At 37.6% G+C, this 27,487-nt stretch overlaps 1 protein-coding gene across 2 annotated transcripts in view; it reads right to left on the reverse strand.

Annotated features, from left to right (window-relative positions):
- The window catches only part of KLHL4 (kelch like family member 4), a 50,082-nt gene that overhangs the window by 12,817 nt on the left and 9,778 nt on the right, over positions 1-27,487 (reverse strand). For both annotated transcript variants that reach the window (XM_076347007.1, XM_076347006.1), the window contains exons 2-6: positions 10,721-10,894; positions 10,125-10,261; positions 6,966-7,162; positions 3,590-3,802; positions 2,332-2,518 (exon numbers count right to left, since the gene is read on the reverse strand). In XM_076347007.1, the coding sequence (XP_076203122.1) occupies positions 2,332-2,518; positions 3,590-3,802; positions 6,966-7,162; positions 10,125-10,261; positions 10,721-10,894 (908 nt within the window). The remainder of the gene's footprint in view (positions 1-2,331; positions 2,519-3,589; positions 3,803-6,965; positions 7,163-10,124; positions 10,262-10,720; positions 10,895-27,487) is intronic.

A 27,487-nucleotide genomic window follows, 5' to 3' on the forward strand; every position in this document is an offset into this window, starting at 1 on the left:
CGTCTTACTGTGCTGTGCCTCAGAACATTTTGATAACAGCAATGGCGATGCACCTGGGCTGGCAGATGGCCAGGGCATCGCTGCCGTTTCTGTGCTGCTTTACTGGACAGGCTGGAATTCCAGCGTGAAATCGAATCAAAGGGACTGTGACCGGTGGATGAGTCCGTGTGGGAGCAGGACACCCTGAAGTGTCTGTGGCCATGAATAAGTCTACACCACAGCAGGTACTTCTCAAAGTGTCTGTGGCCGTGGTTATGTCTGTGCCAAGCAGCTATACCTCTGAAGGGATTGTGGCCCGAGGGTAAGTCCATGGTGGAGAAGCATCAGTGGCTGTGGATAAGTCCATGCTGCAGCAGGTACACCTTGAAGCATCAGTGGCTGTGTATGAGGCGATGTTGGAGCAGGTTCACTCCTGAAGGGGCTGTGGCTGTGGCTGTGGCTGTGGGTAAGGCCACACTGAAGGCCACTCTGAAGGATTTGTGGCCCATGGATAAGGCCACGCAGGAACAAGTGCACCTCAAAGCAACTGTGGCTGTGGATAAGTCTACGCCGCAGCAGGTGTACCCCTGGAGGGACTGTGGCTCATACATAAGGCTCCACTTGGAGCAGGTACATCCCTAAGGGACTGCAGTCTGTGGATAAGTCCAAGCTGGAGCAGGGGCAAGGGGAGGAGTTCATTGCAATGTTAAACCCTGTGGTCTTGTCCAAAGGGACCAGGGGTGGAGATTGCAATGGAAATACCTTTAAATTGTTGTAACCCAGGATCTGAGTTGCATGTTATGGGAATTACTATAGCAGGAACCCCTTGTTGCTAGCCAGGCTAGGAGCAAGGAGAAGAGTTCTTTGCAATGTTAAATTCTATAACCTGGCCCAAAGGGACCAGGGGTGGAGATTGTAATGGATCTACCTTTAAATTGTTGTAACCCATGATTTGAGTTGCATGTTATGGGAATTACTATAGGAGGAACCACCTGAAGCAATGGAGGACAAGCCTTACAAGAAGCAGTGAAAGTGCAGCAGTGACCCTACCTGAGCTGGCTTTGGTGCCCAGTAACTCCATGCAACACACCACTTCTCCTGTCCCGAGTGACCACCATAACAGACGGAGCCTAGTCATGGACTAAATGAACTCAGTGGACATTTTGTGGACATTTGTGAATATTTTAAAGACATTTTATAGGGGTGGTCCATAGACTAGGGGAATTATATCTGTGTATTATATCAAAGGATGGGAAGAGGGGTGGTGGTTAATGAGGATGTATTGGATAGTGTGGGACCTGAGCATGACGTAAATGTCATGTATAGAATAAGGGGTGGAGAATGTGCTGGTTTTGGCTGGGGTAGAGTTAATTTTCTTCATAGACACTAGTATGAGGCTACGTTTTGGATTTGTGCTGGAAACAGTGTTGATAACCCAGGGATGTTTCAGTTACTGCTGAGCAGTGCTGACACAGGGTCAAGGCCTTTTCTGCTCCTCACCCCACCCCACCAGCGAGCAGGCTGGGGGGGCACAAGAAGTTGGGAGGGGACATGGCTGGGACAGCTGACCCCACCTGACCAAAGGGATATTCCACACCATATGACGTCATGCTCAGCATATAAAGCTGGGGGAAGAAGTTCGGAGTGATGGCATTTGTCTTCCCAAGCAACCGTTACATGTGATGGAGCCCTGCTTTCCTGGAGATGGCTGAACACCTGCCTGCCGATGGGAAAGAGTGAATGAATTCCTTGTTTTGCTTTGGCGTGGCTTTTGCTTTACCTATGAAACTGTCTTTATCCCAACCCATGAGTTTTCTCACTTTTACCCTTCTGATTCTCTCCCCCATCCTACTGTGAAGGGAGTGAGCGAGCGGCTGTGTGGAGCTTAGTTGCCAGCTGGGGTTAAACCATGACATTCAGTAATGCATTTTGGTTTTATTTTCCTCCTCTTTAAAAACTTCTCCAGCCTTCTAACTTTTGTCAAAAAATGGAGCACAGGGTTCTAAAACAACATTAAAATAATCTTGAATTATTCTGAATATTATTTTTTCTTTTGATTAGTAAAGTCAAACTATACGCACAAATTCTTACAAAACTTAATTTTAAAATCACCATCTGAATCAAACTTCTTTAGTCTGCACTTCAAGATGTATGTATATCATTTACAAACATATGATTCTTGCAAGAAGAAAGAACATCTAACACATAGGATTGTGTTCTGTGATTTCCCCCCCCTCTTTTGCATCCCTAAATTGCTGTCTTCCTAACAGAAATCTTTAAATAATTGTCATATATTCTTTGGGTGTCTGTAATACAATTAATTAATACAATTAAATTAATTTCTGAACTTACCTTTAGTGGCATCCATACCTCCTACAGCATAAAGTGCACCCACTGTAGATTTTCTAGGCTTAGTTCGAGGACTCTGCATCATGGACCGTCTTTCTGGTAGAAGATGGTACTTCATAGCCTCCATAAGAAGTTTCTGACACTCTAGGTCGTCTGCAAACATTGGACTATTTTCTAGATCGGCTAGTAACTAAGAAATGAAAAGTGAGGATCTTATGTATATCTAAACCATTAAAATTGTATGTACTTTAGTAATTAAAGTATTTGTAGCTACAAATACTCATTTTCAGTTCACCTCTCACTCGAGCTTTGCTGGAAACTCTGCTTTAATGCAAGCAAAACAATATAAAGGTAGGGAAAAAAGTCTTTAAGTATGATTTCTTTGCTTTATTTTTTCCAAAAACTTTCTTTTAACCTTTAGAAAAGGTTAAAATTGCAAATGTAGTACTGCACCCTCTTAATGCAAAACTCCTTTTGATGGGAGTATAAGCAAATCAAATCTAACATACAGTACTGGACATTTCTGTGAATATTAGAATATATTAAGTGAGGCATATATTTAAAATTAAATGTGTATAGTATTTTGATACTTAATCCAAAGTTGAATATTTGCAGCTTCACTCATGGAGATCCATGAAGTAGATGTAGTGTCCTGACAGTCTTGGTATTCCTATAAGCTTTTCCGATGAGATCTATAGATTCCTCTATGACACAGATACAACAGTGTCAGCTTACTATAAAACAGTATGTCCACCTCTGGAACTTATTTGATGAAGTGTCTGTTACGGTCTTGAAGGACAAGGAATGTCAATGTTCAGAATAGTCAGCAATAATCTAGACCCCTTTGTGGCAATACAGAAATAAGTTTTGTGCCTTATCTGTCCTGCAGTTTGGTAAGTGTAAATAAATATCTTTGCATGGTATCTAAGTTGCTGTGTTATTAGAGGAACGCTACTACCGTTGCTACCCAACAAAGAAACACGGTACTTTTGTAATAGCGTTAGACTGACATTATAGAGGTAATTCTGAGCCTGGTAATTACACTGGCATCATGGGATTTTTTTTCATCTGTTTTTACAAATAATAAACATACCTACTATACAGTTGGGGGGGGGGGGGGGGGGGGGCAAAAAAAAAAACACCAAAAAACCCCAACCAAAACCAGAACCTTTCCACAGAATTCTTTTCTCTGTTTAAATGATGCTTGAGGCAAGCATTTCCGTTGGTAGTTAAGTTCACTGTTAGCCCTTCACTTTCATACCTGGGGTGGAAGTAGAGGCAGTCTAATATAAGAAAGAAGCATTCCTAAGTCCCGTTGCCGGTTTTGCAAATCATGCCTCACCCACATCATTAATGCCTGGAATATGGCTTCTTCATCTGGAACATTGATGTCATCACTAGACAAGAGCTTTGCAATTTCATTAGCAGGGAGTAAAAGAAATTCCTGATTTTTTATTACTTCTGTGAAGTGTTCCTAAAAAGAAAAAAAGATTTCAATGCACTGATGATTTGCACACCTTGAAATAACATTTTCTTAGACAATGTAGGCTTTACATATATTTCATTCCTGTTCTGTTCTACAGTATAGGGAAATGCAATATATATTCTAAAGATCACTGAATCTCCTTCTACCATTTAAGGGAGATTTTGGTTGCTTTTTGCTGCCTTACTTGTGCAGGACTGAAGAATAATGATCATCTTCACACTATCATGCTTACCGATGTGTTTGTCATGTTTCTTGTCAGTATGTCCTGTCTAAGGGATTTGCCACTGACAGTTTTGTCCATCAATGTGATCTTAACACTGCAGCTTAATAGAAAAACAATTTGAAGATATAATGTGTATCTTAAGAATGCCAAGTCGGCATTCAAATAAACTATGTAACTTGTTACAAATCAGATTCAAAAGTTTTAAGCAAATTACTCTGAAACCTTCCAATCCTTTTGCAATGAGCTGTGCCAGGTGTTGACTGTGTGTCTCCGCACTTAGTAGCAGAAAACGCAACAAGGGAAATGAAACTCACTGTTCTAACAGTACTTTTTCGGCAATAGAAAATTGGATAAGTCCCAACAAAGGGGTCTCAGTATTTGAGCTATTGCTATGATAAAACTCACCAGCTCCAGAAATGGCCACGAATATTAAATCCCTAGAATCTTTCAAAGAATTATTTTTCAAAAAAGAATATACTGTACAGTTGAGTTCCAACAATATTAGAATTGATATTAAAATATATTAAGTATGCTTGCTTGTGCTAATTCCAAAGGAAAAAAGAAATTTTGTTAACAGAGATGGGGGGGTTATGTTACTTGCAAAGAAAGGCATGTGGGAATTCATGTCTGTATTTGAAATGTTGATTTCCATTTATGTACCTGGAAGTAATATATCTTATTTGGGAACTAGATTGAAATAGGACAGATGAAGAAATTTTAGTAACTGATATTTGTATTATTTGTTTTCAGTAGTTTCTTAGCTTTCTGTAACTCTTTTTAAGAGTACCAAGGACGTAAATATAGAAGTATCAGTGATTAAAGGGGATGTTAAACTTTACTCTGTTATGCATATCCTGCTTTAATATTTGTGACATTCAAAGAATAGGAACAGGAAGACCAGTCCTCATTTAGTTACAAATATAGCACAAGATGTTTATCAGAACAAGCTTTATCTGCACGAAAAGATGCCAGGCAGGAAACTGTTAATACTTTGCATCAACCGCTAAAGTAATTGAAGGGGATGGTCTCCATTGTGTCTGTTTTTATTGAATGGATGTGGTGTTTATAGCTGATTATCTTCCCAAAATGTTTAAATACTACTAGTTCATTTGAATGGTCTCTATATTTACAGTACGACTTTATAGACTTTCCCCTAAGGTACACATTTTCAAGTGGTTGAGGTTGGCATGAAACAAAACAGAACATTTTATTTATCCTCTTCCACAACATTTGTGTGGGTATGCATCGTTATGATCTCTTATTCTCCAAAGTTTTTTTTAAATCAGTTCAAGGGTTTAAAAGAAAATTTTCTTTAAGGTTATTTCAAAGAGGTGCAGGTTTCCTCTTCTGTCTCTAAACTGTCAGCAGCTGCAAACTTGGTAGGTGGTTTTATGACATGGAAGGTCTTCTTTCATGGCAGCATTCTCAATCTGTGTTGCACGCGAGATACAGGAGGTGGTTCTAGAGGTGGAAACGCTCCCTGTTGTTTTCAGGAAGACATAGCATAAAGCCTATATGTGCACAGAACTGTTGAGTCCCATAGATTCACTGTGATCCTTCACATTAGACAGTGTTCTTAAAGACCCAACTGTCATTTCTGTGACACACAGTTTCAAAAAATAGTAGAAGTCTAACTCCTAGGGAAGACTGGAGGATTCAAATGGTTAAAAAAATCTAACCAAAAAAGGTGCTCTCACTGTCTGACATCATAAAATCATATGTCTAACCATATGATTTTATTTCAGTTTTGCAGAAATCTGGACCATGAATATTAAATGCTTAAAGCTGATGCCCATGTGCTAGGGCTGGTGGAAGGAAAGAGGCAACAACGGAGGGGGGAAGTTCCTGATTTTGGCTGAGTATGAAATGGTGTGGAGCAGCAAGGACAACACTATTATATAGAGGCTGAGTGAACCTCTATCTTAAATACCCTTTTTCAAACTTTAAAATATAAAAGGAATCTAGATTGCTGCTAAACAAACCATTCATTAGTGTGACAGGAAGGAGCACAAGCAGTGCTCTCAATTTGTGCGTGCCACTCTCATTTATTTCAGCATGTGGAAGTGTACAATCTTTTGCTGGAATGCTCTCAGCATTATGAATCCTCTAAACTGGTTTTGACATACTACGCTAATATTTCAAGCATAAAGCTGCCATGTGTCTCCTAACAAGTAGTTCTTCTTGTACCTATTTAGCTGTAGCAGTTGCTATTCTTTTTGTGTTTAAAGTTGCTATAGCACATCTTGTTGCCCTGAATATTTATCCCTTGATTTGGTTTCACAGCAAGCTATCTTACTTCTCTGTTTCCCACGCTCTGAATATTCATTTCTTGCTTTGAGCCAGAGGAGGATTACGCTCCAGTCAGGGATGTGCTGCTTTTTAGCATTCCAAATCTTTCCCATACATTCTTCATTTTGTCTCTTTTTATGTGTGTCTCACCTTAAAATCAGCTTTAGAATTTTCTTTGTGTTGAATCAAAAGCATAAGAATGCGCCATTGCCATTGCCATTAACCACGTTAAGGCCCTATTACATTTTTGGAAGAAACGCGCACAAATCATACTGCAAATTTAAGTTCAATAAGCATGTCCTTCCACAAGGCAAAACTCTGAAACGGGAAACAACAGAACTGAATATTTGTTTTTCTAAGCCTGCTTTTCTCTCTTTCCAACACTTCTGTAACAGTCACAGTTCTTAAATTTCCCTTTGGAGGCTGAGCTGGGCAGAGATGTCCCTGTGTCAGGGACTTTACAGCACTGACCCTGTCAGCATAGGAAGAGCAGAGCCACTGCATCAGTCTTGGAGAGAGCAGCAGCCCTGAGCCCCGCTCAGCTGGCTCTGCTTCGCCAAAGCCGCTATGTTTTCCAGGAGAGTATTCACACTTGCTGTTAAGATTATAAATGCAAAGCAGTTAGACTGTTAGTCTTACCATAGTGTATGTGTGTGCCACCTTCAGGAGCTCTGTGCAGCCCTGAGCATCTCCGAAAGAGCGAATCCCCAGGCAGTTGGAAGGATGGAGCTGCTTCATGAGGAAGTTGCAGCATACCTCAATAACCTGGGATAGCTGGAGAAGACAAGCTGCAGCTAGCAAACTTTCTATAGTGTCTTCCTTTAACTCTAGAATACCTGTGCGGTTTGCATATAGCGGGGAAAAAAAAGTTTTCAGTCATTTTCTTTGTATTTTCATTACTTGAAATCTTCCCACTCCCCAATTCCCACTCCTCTGAAAAATTTTGAAAAGAAGTGTCCTGTGATTCACAAATTAATTTTCCTTTCTTGCTGAAGGATTCTTTAAACATATGTTTTAACAGACTTAAAAGATTTGGTGGATTTTTTAATACAGTGATTGGAACATTTTTATTGGAGCTTTAACAGTATTAGATCTGATTTTGCTTGAAAAAAAAGTAAAATAAAAAGAAAGGTGTGATTAGAGAAAAACCTTTCCTAAAATTCATATATTAATTCATAAAAATATATATCCTAAGTTTATATTACACACAAGAACTTCAGTATCAAAAGCTAGGAAATGCCTGCAGTGCGTGCAGGAAACCTGATTTCTTCCATCATCTAGTGGTGCATTTAAATTTTTAATGAAATTATTACCTGATGTGAGAATTTTGTTATGTTCATAGATAGACTGGAGGGTGCTATTTTAATAAGATCTTCCATTCTTGTTGCTCAGAGTATGGATCAATTCCCTAGTTGCTAAAATCCTATTCTGAAAAAAGAACTGTGGAGGTTTTTTATGACTGCATTTTCCAGTTATCATTACAACATCCAATTGCCTCAGAAACATTAATTTTTTCCCAGCTTCTTCTGTGAAAGGATGATACACACCATCTCCATGTAACACACGGAGAAGCGTGGTATTGAGAGATTACAGTCAAAATTATCATCAGAGTAGAACCGTAAGAGGTTTCTTGTCCAAAGTTCACTTCTGATTTATTTCAGTAGAATATGTAAACAGTTCTGAAAGTTATAGCTCCCATCTCTGCAAGTCACATTTATATTTCATTATCTAGGAAAAAAGCAGCACTCAGTTTAGAGGCTTGGTTGTTACCATATGAAAACCTATGACAGAGGCAGTAGGAAAATTCCATTTTCCATAGCAGTCTTCAGCAGTCTTAACTTGGCACAATCCCATCTCTTCCTGATGTCCCTTGCTTTGTAACTTAAATATTACCTTCCAACTTCTGCAAGAAATGAGGAAGGGCTGGCAGGGTGCAGAATAGAGCAATGTTTGGGTTTGGTTTTTACTACACAACTCAGAATAGTTACTGAATGAGAGTGCATAGCAAAATTGGTACCTATTCTTGTAAATGAAGATTGCCATACAATGCCTCAAAGCAAAGAGAGCATCCTGATTTCACAAGCAAACTTACACTATTTCATAGTCTGGCGTTTGCTTTTGTAGTCCTATATATGTTCTTTCATATGGTTTTGCATTAAGTAAGCTGAAAGAGATGTTTAATCAAGTGGGATGATTTTGAGATACACGTGGATAATACGCAGCCCACCACCCAGCTTCTTTGTGCTCGTACTAATCTATTTCCTCGGGTAATCTATGCTAATTCAGTGCCACGATATCACTGCATTACACAGGCTATGCAGCATTCCCTCTGGCCCTCTGTATTTATTGCCTTGTTTGTACCCACAAACAGGGTCTATTTTGTATATAGAAACTTATGTTTTTGCTCTGGGTTGCAGATTGCTTAACCTTCTTGAGATTTCTGTCTTTAAGCAACAGTCCGGATTTATGAAGTGCCTGACCTAGCAAGCAAAGAAGTCTCCTATTTTAACATTTAATATTTATACTAACGCCAATATAATGGGGTCTTTGTTTTACTTTGATCTTTTTTAAAAAAAATTATTTTAAGCCCTTTTAAAGTACTATAAAAATTTCGATAGATACCTGTGATACATCTTCCAACCTCCCCTTCTCAGTATTGAAATTGTATTATTTCATTCCAAAGCAAACAAGCAATGTCCTATGCGGGACATCATATGACAAGGATCTAATGAATGTTATTGATAACAGCTGTTAGCTGAGGGGATGGATCAGTTTACGAGCAAATGTTCATAAATTCAGAAAGTTGTTATTCTGGTCAGTTAAGTGTTGTTACTTCCTGGGAAAGTAATTTTCTCCTTTTGAGATTTGGGCATTTTTTTGTCACAGAACTGCACAGCTTGGTAGGGGGAAAAGTGTTTCCCTTTTACCTTCCTGGCTGGAGTAGCTGCCATGTGCATTGAGAGGCTTGCCAAACACCAGCATGTGCAGGCTTCCAGAATCTGCATAAGTTTGAATGATCTGGATGTTTCTAATTGTAATATATATTAAATAGCAGTCGTGTTCTACAGCATTTTTCCCTGTTCACTATAGAGCAGATGAAAGGGATTTCACAGTTCTCTGACTTGGTCTTTTTGGCTATTTGGTTCAACCGTTTCAGATTCAGCAATACAGGGGTAAATCTTGAAAATGGGAGAAAATAAATTAGGGAAAGAGTAGATATACAGCATTCTGGTATTAAAATAAATTATTTAATTTCATTAAGATAAAATCTATAATTTTTCAAGAGAACATAAGTAAACCTCTTTCAGAATGTGGTGGCACTTTCTCATGGTAAAAGTTGCTCTACTCGTGGGTGTGATCATATTCCTGTTTTCCTCTGATTATTCCTACTCAGGAGCCTTGAGTGGGCCAAATAACTGACCGCCAGGCAGGCCATTTCTATAGCTACCAATGAGAGGAAGGTTCATAGTAAACTCTTCTGTGTCACTACATGAGGTGGACAACAGGCAAAATATGTTCTTCTCTCATTAAAATTCCTAAAATACTTTGTATCTAGTTAGAGAAAGATGTCTGATATGAATTTATGTGTTAAGTTTTCTGTATCTCTTCTAGAATAAGTCATTATATAAAACAGTAATATTTATTCATCCTCTCTAGAGAAACGTTTAGATCACGTATGCATGATTTATGCATGTATTTATGTACGAGTATGAAATGGAAGAAGCGACAATTATGTCTGCGTTGAATAGATTTTATCTTCCTTTACAATAATGGTGTGAGTCATGGAGGAAGAATTACCTGTGTAGGCATAGCGCACCAAAGCTTTCAGCGCATCAGGGTCTACTCCCTCCATCTTGATCTCCTCTTGTTTTGCTTCACGCACATCATTGGTAAACATTGCAGCAAAATAATCAGACACTGCACTGAGAACCAACCTTGAAACAAAAGCATTTTAGGAGGACTGCAAATTACTTCATAATCTCAATAGCAAGCATGAAATTCAGTATTATTGTATAATAAATTGTTTGTGCCATAGAAACAATATCTTTACCATAGGGTTCAAATCTTATAGCAGTAAGCAATAAAGTTAAAAGGGTAATTAAAAATCTAATTTTCTCCCATAGTGCTTGTTTGTGTAGCTTTTCTTCACTGATCTCACTATAGCTTGACAGCAGCAAGAAGGGAAGATGGACAATATCAATGGTTCATATGTTAATTTCATTCTATTTGAAATAATGAATATGAAACGTTGATCACATCATTTCATTCCATTGTTAGCTGATGTCCTGATTATAGTAACCGTTCTTTCATAACTGAACAGGGTAGGCATAAATTGACCTAGCATTTGGAAATTTCAGGCTTTGAAGCCCTGTAAACGCTACTGGGAAATGTACCTGTGAGCTGGAATCTTTTGGTCTCCGACTATGAGAAGAACATCACACAGCTGCTTCTGCTGCAGATAATTTTCCATTTTGCGGAAAGTTTGCTCTGCATGGTTTGTAGACTGGAAATACTCATCTGAGCCATTGGTGTTCATTCCAAGCAGTGAGCTGCTGGTGGTTGACAGCCTGCAAGGGGAAGAGGCAGTGTGACGAGTGTAGCATTATAAATGCTGATTACGTTCTTTATACAATTTTTGTTCAAATGGCATTACAGGAATGCTTAAAATTCTAAAGCTCTTATGATCCTGGTCTTACTGTGCCTTCTTCCATTTTTTTTCTGTTTAGTATCTGCAAGTTTTCATTTATAAGGCTGCACGTAAACTGTAGTTTACTACAGTTAACTGTAGTAGGTGGTGCTACTGAGTTTTCTTCCTATCGGTTTTGTGTCAATGATGTACTGCTTGCACAGCACTGACATGATAAATGCAGCCTCCTGATCATTCACAAACAGAATATATAAAAAACAAGCCTATTTTCTTGTGATACTAATACCTAAATTATCTTGTGGTATGAAATTTTGGAAAGTACATGTCTTTAGGTCTTATTTCTGTTTCTCTTCATACTTTGTACATTAAACTACATCACTAAATGGGAATGAATCAGAAGACAATTTGACAAGGACCATATAATTCTAGACAAATTACCAAACTAAAAGCTGATGAAATCAGTACATTATATAGCCTTTAGAATCTGAATGCAAATAATAGACAAACTAATTTCTCTGCCTTTTCATGGAAATGTACATTATAAATATATTCCTCCCACTCCAGAATTCTGTTAGCTGTCCCACTTAGAAATACCCATAAAAACGATATACACAATTTCTCTTATCTCACTGTTTTTTTAAGGCATCCTTCCTTACTGCCTGTTAATATGGATTATGTTGCAGATCGAAACGTCTTTTTGATATATTCTTAGTGTCCTGGTTTCAGCAGGGATAGAGTTAATTTCCTTCCTAGTAGCTGGTACAGTGCTGTGTTTTGGATTTAGGATGAGAATAATGTTGATAACATGCCGATGTTTTAGTTGTTGCTCAGCAGTGCTTACACTAGTCAAGGACTTCTCAGCTTCCCGTGCTCTACCGACTGAGCAGGCTGGAGGTGCACAAGAAGCTGGGAGGGGGCACAGCCAAACTGGCCAAAGGGACATTCCATACCATGGGACGTCATGGTCAGTACAGAAACTGGGAGAAAGCTGGCCGGGGGGGCTGCTGCTGGGGGACTGGCTGGGCATCAGTCAGCGGGTGGTGAGCAATTGCACTGTGCATCACTTGCTTTGTATAATAATATTATTATTATTATTATTATTATTATTATTATTATTATTATATTATATTTCAATTATCAAACTGTTTTTATCTCAACCCACGAGTTTTCTCACTTTTACTCTTCCAATTCTCTCCCCCATCCTACCGGGGGGGCTGTTGGGAGTGTGCTCAGGAGCGAGTGGCTGTGTGGTCCTCAGTTGCCGACTGAGGTTAAACCACAACACTTAGAAAAATACTTATCTTTATATTCATCTGTTTTTAGTAAAATAGTAATGCATTTGTTGACATACATGTATGTCAAATATCCTGAAAATGCTGCAATCTTCAAACTATTTTAGTTACAGATTTTTTTTAGAAAAGCATTTTCTCAGTTTTATATCATATATTATTAAAATTAAAGCACCTGTTTTTTAAATTTCCAAGCCCAGATAGGAAATAATGGCAGCTGGTTAACTGAATTTACTGTTTGTCTTTGATGCTGTTAATGCATATTCATAAATGATTAGGAGAGATAAAATATCTTCATGAAATTAACATATCAAATTTAGCAGAATATTGGATTACATTCACAATTGAACATCTAGTTCAGAAAATACAGAAATAAAAATGGGTAAATCAGGTTGAATTAATAATATCAGAAAATAGAGATAAGTTAGAGCATACGTTTTCAAAGATCATACCTCATTAACTAGCTAATCAGAATTCAAGGGGCATAATTAGAAATCAAATTATAATGTAATGTAGAATTGAGACACAGTAGACTTTTCCTTCCCCTCTGCGATTCAAGCAAGTTACTGTACGTCAGTGCTTTTCAGAATGGTACAGAACAAAATCACGGTTGGTATGGCTATTGTATGCCTGGTTTTTTCCAGAAATATCTCTTTTTTCCATCTGAGGATCTAACAATATGAAGTTTTCCGGATTTCTGTACTGCAGTTATAGACATCCCACAGCCCATTTGGAATATGGCATCTTTTGGGCACCGGTATGTCAAAAGCCTTCAGATCCCCAGTGTATTTGATGCCTTTCAGATGCACCAGAGTTCAACGTATTCATTCAGGCCTGGCCCTGCCAGACTCACTGGGTATGTAAGATCATGTACGGTCTGCAGAGAGACATTATTTCTGGGATAACTGAGGTGTGTCAGCCCTGAGGTGTATGTATACGTCACCTGAGAAACGGCAGACCTGATGCATTTGAAATCCTCAGGTGCACTGCGCGTGTGCACAGTATGTGCACGTGTGTTTCTGTCTGGGCAATCTCAGATTATACTACTAATTGCAAACACATTAAGATATACCAAATCAGTGCAATAAACTCTCTAGCTTTCTTTTGAAGTTCTTTATTACAATTTCAAATGCATTTTCTTTTCTTTTTTTTTTAAAGAAAAAGGGGCAAATCAAAGTTCACCTATACTGTGTATCCTTTGTAGTTTACAGCTTACAAAAATTAATTTGTCTCAGTGAGTTTAATGACTTTTTTTTTTATTTGTTTTCCTTCAATGCTTCATTGAAAATGAAGAAGCTGCCAAATTGGATTATGTGCTCATTAGTTTTGCATCAGCCACTTGATGCCAAATTCATACTCTGTAACATTCATGTTTTGCTACTTACTTCTTGAGTTTTCTTTAACATTTATCAAAAAATTATTTTTTTCAAAAATATCTTTTGTCAGATTCATTATATCCACTCTAAGTATTGTATTTAAGTAAGTGTTACATTGCATTTCTCCTTGAAGTTTGCAGAAATCAACTAAAATAACACTCAACCATCCCTACTGCAAATGCACAGTACCAGTTTCTTGAAATAATTTCCCATAGTGTGTATATGTTCGTGGGTAGAGCAATCATTTTTAAGCTGCAAATATTTACAAAGGGACTTAAAGTCTAATAATTTCCTTCAGCCCTGGATACTTTTTTCACGTTTTGCAGAGTGACCTTTATCTACAGCAGAAATACCGCTAACGTAATTAATTAATTCAAAGACAAAGGTCTTCAGAGACTGAAAAATACTGGGAGCAAAAAAAAGTGCTCCATTAGTTTTGTTAATATTAATATTATAATTGCTGGTTTATCTTCAGCAGCTGATTCAAAATGGTAGCTATAATATATTATGGAAGGGAAAAAATAAAATAAAAAAAAATATTTATATATTTTCCTTAGTGTATGACTATCACTGCAGAGAACTCAAATATTGACCTTCAGAATATAGTACTAGGGATCAGTGAACTAAAGACAGAGATTAAAGTACCTTGAAGAAAGAAGTCAGTAAAAATATCCTTGAGTCTGATGCCTTTATTTTGAATTATAATAGGGGATGCTGTGGACTGTAGAACAAAGATAGACAAGCTAGCTGCAAATGTGCTAGTATGAATATGTCTGCCTGTCACATCTTGTTCTATGTGGTATGGCTTAATGTGTTGAGAACACCACATTAATGGAACTCAAGGTTCATGTGGACCTACTCAGAAAGGAAGCGTGTAGAAGATGGAGAAACATTTGTTTTCTATAAAATGCGTACAAGTTTGGACAAACAAAATCTGAATATCAAGTAATAAAAGTTTCCAAAAGTGCATTAGCCCTATGATGAACAAGGAATTAGTTTTCCACTCAGTCAGGAGGGAAAATTATCAGTGAACTGTTCTGAAGAATCAGAAGCCCAAACTGCTTAAGGTCATCTTTGTGTTAGTGTTCACTAGCATGCTGAGTTGTGTTAACACCATTAGCATTAGTAATAATGGTTTAAGAACATGGATTAGCCTAGAGAGAGCAGAGGTAAATCTATATTTAAATGATTCCGAAGTAGCTGAGCTCTAGGAATTTCATCTGAGGTAGAGAGCCAAGTGAAATAATTTCAGAGTTTTCCTGTAAGGATTTGTGAAGGATAGGGAAAATATGGTACCCTTGTTAAAAAGAAGCAACGTGAAATTTAGAAACAGACAATATAAACTGAAAACTTGAAGAAATAATCAAAGAGCATTAAGCATCTAGATGATAACAAGGAGATAAATACCAGCCAGCATTGCTGTTCAGAACGAATCATGTCATAACAGTTTGTTGGGGTTTTTTTGACAAGATAACAAAGCTTAGTGGGAGAAAGACATCTTGACTTTTGGATGACTTCTGACATTTTTTCACATGACATTTTCAAAATCGAGCTAGGATGGCACTTTTTAAGTGTAATAAATATGAGATATGAACAACTTGTATAGCTACTCTTGAAAATTTATCAGGGATTCACTTTCAAAGGCAGACGATGTTCTGAATGCATTCCGGGCAAATTCTGCTTCTGATGCTGCTCCATATTTTTATTACAGACAAGCGTAAGATAGAAATAAGGTTTAATTGTTACATCGATATATGATAGCAAGTCACAAACTTTTTCAGAACAGAATTTATATTCAGAGAGCCATCTTTGCCCCTGTCCTTATTGAACTTTAGGCAAATTTTTACTTTTCAAAGACCTGCTCATACTTGCTTGTGAGTAATTACCTGAATGAAACACAGGCTAAGAAATGACAGCTGAGGTAACAGCTAGATTATACTAGATCCCAGACAAGCTGTGACTCAAAAATGGTGTTGTGGAGGTAAAATTTCATCTTTTCTTTGGTGAGGAGAATTGATGTGATGAGTTTTGTTGTTCATTCCAGGCCTACAATTCTTTAAATTTCTGAATTATGTTAGAATTATGTTCTCTCTTCATAAAGTACTCTTCATTAATCAGCACAGCACTCTTCATTAATCAGTATATAAAGGACAAGTTCAATTTTCCACATTATTTAATTAGAACGTGATAAAACATAAATGCCATCTATTTGCCATGCCCTTTTTAAAATTCAGTATGTTCTTAAAGTGCCTCATTAAGCGTGCCTATGGCCAAAGACCAGAAAGTAAACCTGGTGATAAGGAAGCTTAGAAGCATAATATTGCATGAAAACCAGGTGATGAAATGCAGTATTTTAATTTTGTTGTTCTTGATAAGGCTATTATTTATATTTTTATGGTCACCACTTCTCTTTTGGATATTTGTTGAATGTACCTAATTAGCCCGCTACAATATTTGTGAAATTCAGTTTAATCGCATAACAGTTCAATTATCAGTGTCACTTGCAGGTTTTTATTTTGGATCACCTTACCTCTGCACTGTAAGTCATACCAGTCAGCAGCAGCAGCAGCAGCAGACTGGATACCAGTTAGAGACATCAGACACCCTAAGCACTTTATCATAGCTGAAAACGCCAATGTGACTTCAGCTCTGTGGTGCGCTGTATGTGCTTTGGCGGTGACAAGGCATGAGACAAAACTGCAATTTCATCAATTCAGTTTGTTTGTGCAGCAATATTTACAATGCAACTCATCTTTTTCTTTTTTTGTTTTCCTCTCATTCGTTTCTGCTTATTCAAGAAAACTGCAGTCAACCCCCCCACGGGCAGACTCTCTCCTGTGCAGCTGTTTGAGCTCTGACCCTCTGTTGGGCAGTGTCGTGGGGTTGGAGATTGAGAGATGCTGTTTTCCTAGGTCAAATCATAGGACCGTAGCATCTGTTAGAGAGAAACCACATCAGCTGGCTGAGAAATGAGAGAAATATTTCAGCTAGGAAGCCATTTCTGAACACAGATATAATAATGATAAAGTTGATGGACCTGTACTAATTGCTGATATAATTATGCCACATCAGTAACTGTCCCAACCTCTGCCTTAAAATTTCTGCTGCAATTGTCTCCTTTATTATTTATTATTTGTAAATATAACAGCTAAAGATTGTCTTGAAGTTTTTAGGGTATGAGTGAAAAACTTTGATCCAAAAGAGTACGGAAAATTGTACTATATGTTGATGACTGCTGAGGTAGTAACAAGGACAGAAAATGATGTAGCAAACAAAGAAATAAGCAACTGAAATGTACAATTATTTAAGTTAATGAAGAGACCGCTGACTTCTAACCTATCTAAATTGAAAGTTCATATTGACAGCTCCTTTAGAACTTGGAGCTCTTGAAACTGTCGGGTTTTAATAATTTTTTATTGCTAGTATTAACATAAACCTGCCACTTTTCTCAGTTGGCATTAGTTAAAATAACTTTTCACGTTTGGGATTACAGGTATAAGTGTGCATATCATTAAACACAGGAGCTTCAGCATACCACTGAAAGGACTGTTGCTGTTTTGAGTTTTGTTCTTCCCCTCAGAAATGATAATATACAGATGAATGCCATTATGATTCATATTCAGGATGAATTTGGGTTAGGATATTTTGAATTCTCCTATGAATAGAAAGCACGTATTTGGTGGGGTAATTCCACTGGAAAACAGAGGCTCCAACCAAACTGCAGAGCCCCTGAGCACTACACAGCCCTTTCTGCTGGTGTCAGCTGTGGACACATCATGATTTCATGTTACAAAGAGGGGTAGATCGAAACACTCTCCCCAGTAAGCTGTTTTCCTTTGGAAATTGTATATTTATTTTTTTAACAGAGGAGGTTAATTATAAAATTATTTTCCAGGCTCACTGCAGTGCAGATTGTTCTTATTAGCATGTGTACTCCCTCAGCTGTTGATCTTTTGCTACTAGGGAGACAGTTTGTTGAAAGCTTCATGCATTCCTTTATTGGCATCTTGTGTTTACAGTAGAGTTTTATTCTCGCATTTTGCTTTATACAGATAATTAAGAAATGGGATACCCCTATGTACATAGAAAGTAGTTTCTGTAACTTATTACTGTGTAAAAGCACAGTAAGATCTGGTCCAGATCTCCTTTGGTTGCACTTTAGTACTACATGAATCATTTTTGTTTAACTGCTGAAGACAAACATTTAAACATTTCACTATTCTATAAATGCCTATTCAAGAGTCACTGTCTATGGGATTTTGTTCCTGAGTTTTGGTGCTCAGTTTTGAAAATTGCTCAGCAATTTATTGCAGACCTATTCACAAATTTCAAGAGACGTTAAAATTAGGAGTCAACTAGCCTCCGTTCTCTTAAGTCAGAATGACTTAAGAGAGTGACCAGCAGGAGTAGGGAAGTGATCGTGCCCCTGTACTCGGCACTGGTGAGGCCGCACCTCAAATACTGTGTTCAGTTTTGGGCCCCTCACGACAAGAAGGACGTCGAGGTGCTGGAGCGTGTCCAGAGAAGGACAACGAGGCTGGTGAGGGGTCTGGAGAACAAGTCTGATGAGGAGCGGCTGAGGGAACTGGGGTTGTTCAGCCTGGAGAAAAGGAGGCTGAGGGGAGACCTCATCGCTCTCTACAACTCCCTGAAAGGAGGTTGTAGCGAGGTGGGGGTCGGTCTCTTCTCCCAAGTAACAAGTGACAGGACGAGAGGAAATGGCCTCAAGTTGCGCCAGGGGAGGTTTAGGTTGGACATGAGGAAAAAATGTCTTTACTGAAAGAGTGGTGAAACATTGGAACAGGCTGCCCAGGGAAGTGGTTGAGTCCCCATCCCTGGAGGTATTTAAAAGACGTGTAGATGTGGCGCTTAGGGACATGGTTTAGGGGACATGGTGGTGTTGGGTTGACGGTTGGACTCGATGATCTTAGAGGTCTTTTCCAGCCTTAATGATTCTATGATTCTATGATAGGTTGGGAAAGGCCATGCAGCAAGTGCTATTGGCCTCTGTGGCTTTCCATGCAGTGCCCCACACTGCCTTCCCAAAAGGGCTCAGGGTGGTAGTGCAGCTCCACTGGGAGTAAAATCCACAGCTCTGAGATAGATGCCCAAAGTGCAATATTCATAGGCTGAACAAAGAGGTTTCTAATGAGCTGGTTTAAATTGTTGAAGTCACCAAAAGGACTGTAGGAGCAAAAATCAGCAAATCTTCCTTCTGAAATTTGATGGCCATTGGATTACACAGTATAAGTAGGGACTTTATCACAGTGACCTGTCAGTGTTAAAATTTGTAATATAGTAGGAGTTTTCAATTGACATAATGATTCTCTTCCTGATTCAGACTAATCTGAATAGGAAACTTTACTATAAACATTATAACGGCATGACTTAAGAACACTTACTTCCATAACATGAGATACTTTCTTAAAAATCGGAGCTCTAGCAATATCTAATCAGTTAGGAGAGCACACTGCCTGTACGTCTATGAGTGTTTTATTATGATAGACATATGTCTATACTCAATGATGAAGTGAGTGTCTCAGACAAATCATTTAAATTAACGCCATCTTAAAACACTATTCAAGAATATTATCCTCCAGGAGCATTAACACCATATTCATTTACATTATGTAATAGAGAAAAATAACTAAGTGAAACATTTCAGGTAAAAAGATAGAAGTATGTATATTACCATCTTAAAATTAACATTTGTTCTGATAATGCCAAACGTAGTGGGGGCTACTTCTCTCAAATATCCATGTGCCTTTTTTCTCGAATCATAAAAAATACTTGAATTCACTTTTTACTCTTTCTTTGCATGTATGTAACAGCTATCATCTTACTATTCACAGATAGAAAGTTTTAAAGTAGACATTTTGAGATTACAGGTAACTGTTGAAAATTAGTTTAGAATTAATCAGATGTAAAGCCTGCATGACATTCCTTTATAACTACCTTGATAACTACACAAAGTTAAGCAGGTGCCATATAAGGATAAGGAAATTACAAAAACTGAATTACAAAACATGACTCTTGCTCTATAACTATGGTTCATCAGTAATAAAATCAATTTCCATACACTAATATCAATAGATGTTTTTGAACTAACTTACAAGTTTGATTAGAAAATACTACGTTGAATATTGACGTAGGAAGCAGCAACTTCATAGAAACTGAAGACGTTAGCCGTGATGTTGTTTATACCAGTGATGATTAGGACCTGTAGTTATTATTTATTATAGCGACCAAAAGCCTATCCTTTTCTCTGAACCAGCATGCTTAACCACTAATGCGCCGATTCAACCATTTCCTGCAGAAGAAGGAAGTATTTCCCTGCATGGCAATACTGTATGTCTGGTACGGTAAATAGTTGTATAACTCATTTTTAAACAAAATTATATTTTGATTAACATTCATTTTTCCTAAGACAAACAAGAAAATCAATGCTGAGTCCTTGTACTTTGAAATTTACCATGCAGGACGTGATATAATGTAAACTATGAGGAATACTTCGTTGCCTTGATTAACACAGACTCCAACAGTACAAGAAGCATTCTGCAGTCGTCACTGCAATGCACGATTTCTAATCCAATGTTTATGTTACGTGATTATGTTGGAGGGAAATCAAAAGTCATGAAGGAGAAATTCAGTGAGACTGACTACTTCTTGCTCAACTTTCTTGTAGCTAGTGATAACATTGTTAGATAATTTAATAACATCTTTCTAAAGAACAAAAAATGATGTGACCAGAAGGCATGATATAGCACTATCTCAAGCTGTCAAACTGTACAAAATGAAAAGTAATGACTAAATGCTGGACAGGAGCTTGTGGCATTTTTATTTAGAGGACACAAAAAAAAATACAAGCCAATGGCAAAAAAAAATTGTTTTAAATCCAAGCATGACTATTGCCAGATGAAACTAATTAAGTCCATGTTTCTTACTTCATTAAGCACCTTTCAGAAAGACTCCTGATGGGAGAGATTGTGGGGAAGACGACCTGCTTTATGCTATCCCTTTTCACTGTTGTTGGCAAAAGTGGAACAAAGGGGAGCATGGGAGATACAAGTGTAAGAAAAAAAGAACATGAAGTGGTTCCGCCTCCAGTGAACAGAATTTTGAAAAGCCAGAGAGTAACAGTCTCAACAGCAACTATCCTTGCCCCTATCGTTCTGAGTCTTGCAGCTAATCAGATACGGATACTGCTGTGAGGGTTTTTTAAGACATCTTGATTTATGAAAACTCAAACCACTACCACAATACCTTAATATATGCTTCTCGCTTCTTTTTTGTACTTCATCAAAGGCAAAGGGACTCTATTCTTGTGCTTGCCATGACCATTTCAATTTTTGCATCTTTTTCTTTTCTACTTTTATCTGTTTAGATTCTAACTAAGGAATAGCAAGACATGTTTCACTTAAATGGGAAAACGTGATAATCCCCACTTCAGCTGAAGGCACCACTTTAAATTTTACTTCACTTTACGTGACATTTCTTCAGTAATGTAAAATTCTATGGGCCTGTTCCAAAATATCTCCTCACCTGATTCAGCTGATCTGCTGGATACCTCATTCAAGGCTAAACACTACTGCAATGGAAAAAAATGTCTGATTCCTAACCTATTTAGCCAGCGTGCCCTGTTAAACAGGTGTGCTGTAAGAGTATTTAACAGATCTGTCTCAAAGCTACTGCTGATTTTTCTCTCTCTCCAAATTAAGGGGAAAGGGAGTGTTTATTACTCTCTTAATCTATAGCTCAGGGTTAATAGAGGATACAACAAGGAAGTGATTAAAACCAAAATCACCTACTTATTTAGTTAGACTCTTCTTACTACTGACCTGAGGTTGTTTCACATTGGGATCCTCAGACTTTTTGGTTTTGTACTTTTCCTTTTAGCTTATCATAATTACAGATTTGTTAGAAAAGAGTGAGAGGGAATGTGTATAAAGGTATGGCCAGCCTCACAGATAGAAAGCACGCCTGGGAGGTAGACTGAAATTTTCTATTCTATGAGGTTTTGTTACCTACGTAATTTTATCTATGGTCAATTCCTCCCTCTTCTTAACTGTGTAATTATACCCTGAGAGTGTTTCCCTCTGTTATAGCCAAGTATTTCTATGTGTTCATAGGTACAGATATCCCGATACCAAAGTATTCTCCAGCTAGTTCTTATCTTCTGGTTTTCTGTGTCAGAGAACATAACTCAAACCTAGGTCTAAAAAGATATTCATATAACTTAGCCTGCTGTATTCATATCTGGCTCAATTGAGTGGATTTGCTTTGAAGTCAGTACAATAAAAACAACATACACTGAATACCCTCCCATATAGGCTGGAAGGAATTGTAAATGTTATAAATTACGTAGACCATTGTGCTTTATCTCCTGCTCTGATCCTTGGTCACTGACTTTCATTTTTATAACATCTGAGAAATATCTTAGTATTCATTCGTATATGCATTTTTGCTAATGTCAGAAATTAATGTCCACTGAACATCTAGTATGCCTCCTCAGAAAAGTAGGTTTTCGAGACAGCAACTTACAATAATTGCTTATTGAGGAAACCTCTATTCCTGAGTCCACAGCATCTTTGTAAGATAGAAAGAGAATTGTCTTTACAACCTTTACAGATAGGCTATTAGGTCTACTTTTATTTGACAGTATCAAGTATATTTAACACTGTTTCTGACAACATGTCTTAAGAAAACCTGTACTCATGATGCCATTGGTGACCGCATTTATCCCGGCAGATAACAGTGATAACTGCTCCAACAAGCCAGGGTCTGTGTCAACGTCAGTAATTGAATTGGAATAAAAACATGAAATCTAAATAAAAGTAGTATATGAAATCAAAAGAAAAATAAAGAAAGGATGAAAAGTACAAGTGGAACTGATATGAACTGAGGAAAATATTGTTTATTGTATTATTAGGACATATTTTTTCCTCGAGTGCCTGTACTATTCACTATTCTAGGTTGGAGGGAGGCAAAATTGCATTATAATGTGAGCTTACAAAAAATAGCAGAGCAATTTTATCACGTTTATTCAATAAAATATGTATTACAACTTTTGCTGAGGTTGTAATATAACAATAACTAAATGAAGCATGTGATAATATGCTATCATAGCTAATCTTGATAGAAAAAGCAAATCTTTGCTTAGGTTTGTTTTCTGCCACCTGAAGAAGGAATTGATTATTTAAGTTGCTTGCAATCTGTATTGTTTCAGTGCAAATATGCTACAAGATATGCCTTAAGACTATTCACCAGGTCATGTAGTCTCCATCCTTAGAGCTGCTTTGAGCAGGGATTGGGCTAGAGACCTCCTGAGATCCCTTCCAACCCAAATTATCCTGTGATCTTATGATCCCATGACGCCTGGTAATTTGAAAAACTGGAAAGAGGTAATAATATACTTAATGAGGATTTCAGCTGGAGGGTAAAAAAGCTTTAAGTAGATTAGTGTAAACACTTATCTGTTACCATCTAAATGTTTTAAGCTCATCCCGAAAGCATTGATTCTCCCCTCTCTGGAAATTATTATGATCTAGCTTCTCTTTTGGGAAGTTGCTCAGTTTCTCACACAGTTTTCTCTCATGACTGTAGAAAACTGTTATTTGTTGTTCAATCTTTGTGCACTATCACAACATACATTCTACTGTGTTCCTACTGACCATGTTTCCACCAGTGAGAAGATCAAATGTTTTAAGGGTAGGTCAACCTTTCCTGCTCACCTTTTGCTAGAGACTGTCTGCTGAACACCTCTTTATTGAATAAAATTGATGTTCCCTCCAAATTCAATGTGAAATATTGATGTATTAAATTGAACAGGCAAAGCTGAAACTATATTTATGTTGCTCCTGGGTCAGGACCTTTTTCTGATGGGGTCTTACCTTTCTATCTTGCCATGAGTGTACAGATCACCTTAATATATTGCAAGTCTTTCCTCCAAGTAATCTACATTAGAAATTGGTCTTGCATTTGAGAGACAGTATTTGGGGTATAGGAAAACCAAAAAGACTTCAGCAACAGTTTATAGAATAAAAAAGTAACAGATGAGAAAGTTAGGAGTCTAGAAACTAGAAATTTCACATTTCAGCTATGTTATTCTCCAAAATTATTTCAAAACATGGTTATGCTTGAAAGCTACTTATTAGAAAAGGTAAAAATTCGTGGTTTTTACCATCAATTGATTTATGAGATGTGACAGCAGTAGCCAGTAAGAGTGAAATAACAGCCTTTCCACTTAATGGCTTGACATATGGGGAACAACAAAGGATGTTTTAGGAACTGTAGAGACTTAAAAGAAAACAACTTGTGAAAATTCAAAGATGAGGTATCAACTTGATGTATTGTTTAAAATATATAAGGAAATCATTCCAGATTCCAGACGAAGAATAAAAGCTCAGTAGCTTGCTAGTAAACATATCAGAGCTTTACTGCTCTACTGAACAGGCTAAACTGTCCTTCCAGTCCTGGCTTTGTCCTTTTACTAACTGTGTTAAGTTCAGGTTTGGATTCACTGTAACAGTAAGTGAAAAAGTATAAGGAAACTTTAAACAGCTAACTAGTAATTGAGCCACATATTGAATGAGGAAGTAAGAGGCACATATGAGCTCTGCTGCTTTGTGGCATCCCATGGGAGCTTCATGCTAAGCAACTTTATTGGCATATTGTAACACCAAGCCACTCTAAATTTCTATTATAGATGAATTTGGGATCCTTTAAGTGAATGAAAAAAACAAATTAAGACAAAAAATTACTCCTGACTTACAATCTTGTTCCTTTCTGTGCTTTTCTCACTGCTTCATTGTGTTCTGATTGAGTAGACTGGCTCCTGCATGATCACGATGCTGTAACTTCCCAGGAAGCTGTCTTCGACTGCTTGTAAATCCACTATGACAAGATATATCAAGAGACTGAGCTGGCTGTACTGCTGGATGATTTTACTAGGTCAAGCATCTCAGACAGAAAGATCAAAAGTCCATCCTAAGCCACCGTACTAGCACATAGAAGAGGGGGGTTGGGAGGGTGTAGGTAATGGCACAGGAGGGAATTATGGCTTTATATGTAGTTTTCTGTAAACTGAATGACCAGCCGGATAGACCGGAGGCAATCTTCTGTGAATGTCCTCTGTGAGACGGTCATGAAACTCATGACTCAGAACAAGCGTTTTAATCTTTAAATGCTTTTTACAAAGTATTGTTCTAAAAGATATTTATGTATGTTTGGTTTAAGACTCTTGATATAATCGTAGTTCAGTGTTTACATATGTTTTGAATTACACTTCATGAGCCAGAAAAGAAGCACAAAATTCTCCAGTGTATTGGAAAAAATAGAGAACTTTCTGCAGAAAGCTGTAGTTGTGATGTCCAAAATAACTGATGCTTTTCATTACTCCAATTAAATTACTTTGTAGCAAGAATAACTTCTGCTTCTTTCCTACCTAGCCTAAACCTATTTTGGTAGTGCTGAGACCCTACAAATCTTTAACCCGCTATCTCTTTCTTTTTCTTACATTACCCTCTGATATGTAAATAACAGTATGGTTCACAAATAGGCTATACTGACAAGTTTGGGTTCTACAGTTATTAATGTTTGGTTAGATCAGTATATATCCATTATAAACATAATTTCAAACTGTAGAACACCGTATTTTTTGTTCAGAGTATATATTTATTCTCTTCTTCATCGGCAAGTATCTGTTTGGTTTACTGAATAAACGAAAGTCAAGTGCATTTAATAGCACATTATGGGATGCCTTCAATAGCACATCCATAGACGGGCTTAATTTTTAGCTTTCTAAAAAATGTTTTCTTAAAAAAACATTTTCTGTTGGCTGTTTTTAATTTTGTTGAGGAGGGTTCAAACTACAAATCATTGTTAAATTGTAAGTAAAACTTCAAGGCCTTAGAATTTTAGTACTCAAAGTACTGGTTCCTGGCATACCATATGGTCCAATAACAAAAGGCTCAAAAGCTGCTTCCTGAGCTTGCAGCATACTCATAAGACTAGTTATATACCGATTATGTGACTGCATGTACCCATGTCTCCAAAATGTGATTCTGCATGTATTTGCAGGTCCATCCTGCACAGGGGTTACAATTCACATAGCTGAATTCATTTCTTTTAATGCAATTTTGAAGTACCTTGCTTGGATAGACAGTGAGAATGCACTCTCTTTGTAGTGGGATCCAAGAGCGCACCAAGAGGGGATAACGGTATACGGTAACAATATGCCATTCCCCAAATTATAAACAAGGTCTCTTATAACTGAGAGACTGAAGTAGTGCAAAATTTGAAAAAGTAATTATTTTTCAATAATTCAGATCCTATGTTTTGTAAATTTATGGAGCTGTTGCTCTCTGAAAAATAAAAGACAAGGCAGCACACATTTTCATGCTCAGTGGCCTGCTCAGGGTCCGAGCCCTCCTGCCTGCTCAACAGAGAGGCAGATGTGTCTCTGATCATGGCAGACTGCAGCTGCCTTCCAGGCTGTCACCGACCTGGGCACTAAAGAGGTAAAGGGAGACTGCAGAACACTGTGGCAGTGAAGCCTGCATGGAGCAGGTTATATGATATGTTTTGGCAAGTCCCATCTTCCCTAGGGTCAAAAGGGTGGGCCAGAAATGGTGTCACCAGAGCTGGTCTTTCTCCTTGCATTTTCACTACATATATGGCAAAGGCAAATCTTTTGCTCTAAATAGATGACTATCTCAAACATGAACCCACACGGATCAAAACTGAAGGTAATGCTTGAACAAATATCCTCAGTCTGGAAACAGAGGTTTTTAATTACAAAGCTTTTGATTTATCACTGTGGTCATGGCAGAAATGGAAAGAACTAACTTCCACCAAAGACATAGAACATGACTAAGATAAAATTACAGAGATATTTTTGTCTGCATGTGTGTATATGTGCATCTCTATTTCGCCACATTCTGAAGCATTCTGAAATGGTATGACATGGAGTCACAGAGCTTTCCTGAGCATCTGTGCTAAATGAATGCTGCAAAAGAGGTTTCCCTAGCAACACAAACCATATGTAATAGCTTAAAATAGCTTTTCTCCAACTCCTAGGATTTCTTAGTGGTTCGCTCACAATTTCCATTTAAATCAAGTTATATTTGCCCAGTTCAAAAAGGTCCTTCATTTTCTCAACTTCTATTGAAATGAACAGGCTTTGAAAATGCTCATTTCTTGCAAGGTTGCCTCCCTTCCTCTTGACTTCTAATTTATCAGGTAAACTGAAGCATAGCAAATGGTGACAGTGGCTGTCCACTTTATCAAATGTATTCCCTTTGTTTACTGTTCAAAACTTTTTATTATATGTATACTGGTGGTCTCTACTGCTTATTGTAACAGGAAACTTCTAGTTAAAGTAGTAGACGTTGATTTTTGTGGCATTATTGTAATGAGAAGATAAACTGTGCAACTCTATAGTATAATGCATTAATCATACTGTACATGCATTCCACCTTGCATTTTAGTAGCAGTTTGCAGGCAAATTCTCATACTTGAAAACACTGATCAGTTCTTATTGTGTCCCTAGGAAAATAGGTATCAAATGCTATCTTTAACATGAGTAAACTGATACCAAGAGGCTAAGTGGTTTCTCTGAGTTTACATAAGAAGCAAGCAACAAATCTGAGACATAACCCATGGATATTCATTTTCAGATCCTAATGCAATTAGTCATAAAGGCATACATTTAAAAAGTTAGAAGCTGGCTGAGAGAGCTTGAATTTGATTAAATGAAATGTTAATAGACAGGTAAGATATCTAGATTCTTGTCCAAAGATTTTCAAAAGACATATAGCAAAACTGAAGAAAGAACCAGGTATCAGACAT

This window comes from Aptenodytes patagonicus, chromosome 9 (genome assembly GCF_965638725.1).
Source record: "Aptenodytes patagonicus chromosome 9, bAptPat1.pri.cur, whole genome shotgun sequence".
Lineage (NCBI taxonomy): Eukaryota > Metazoa > Chordata > Aves > Sphenisciformes > Spheniscidae > Aptenodytes > Aptenodytes patagonicus.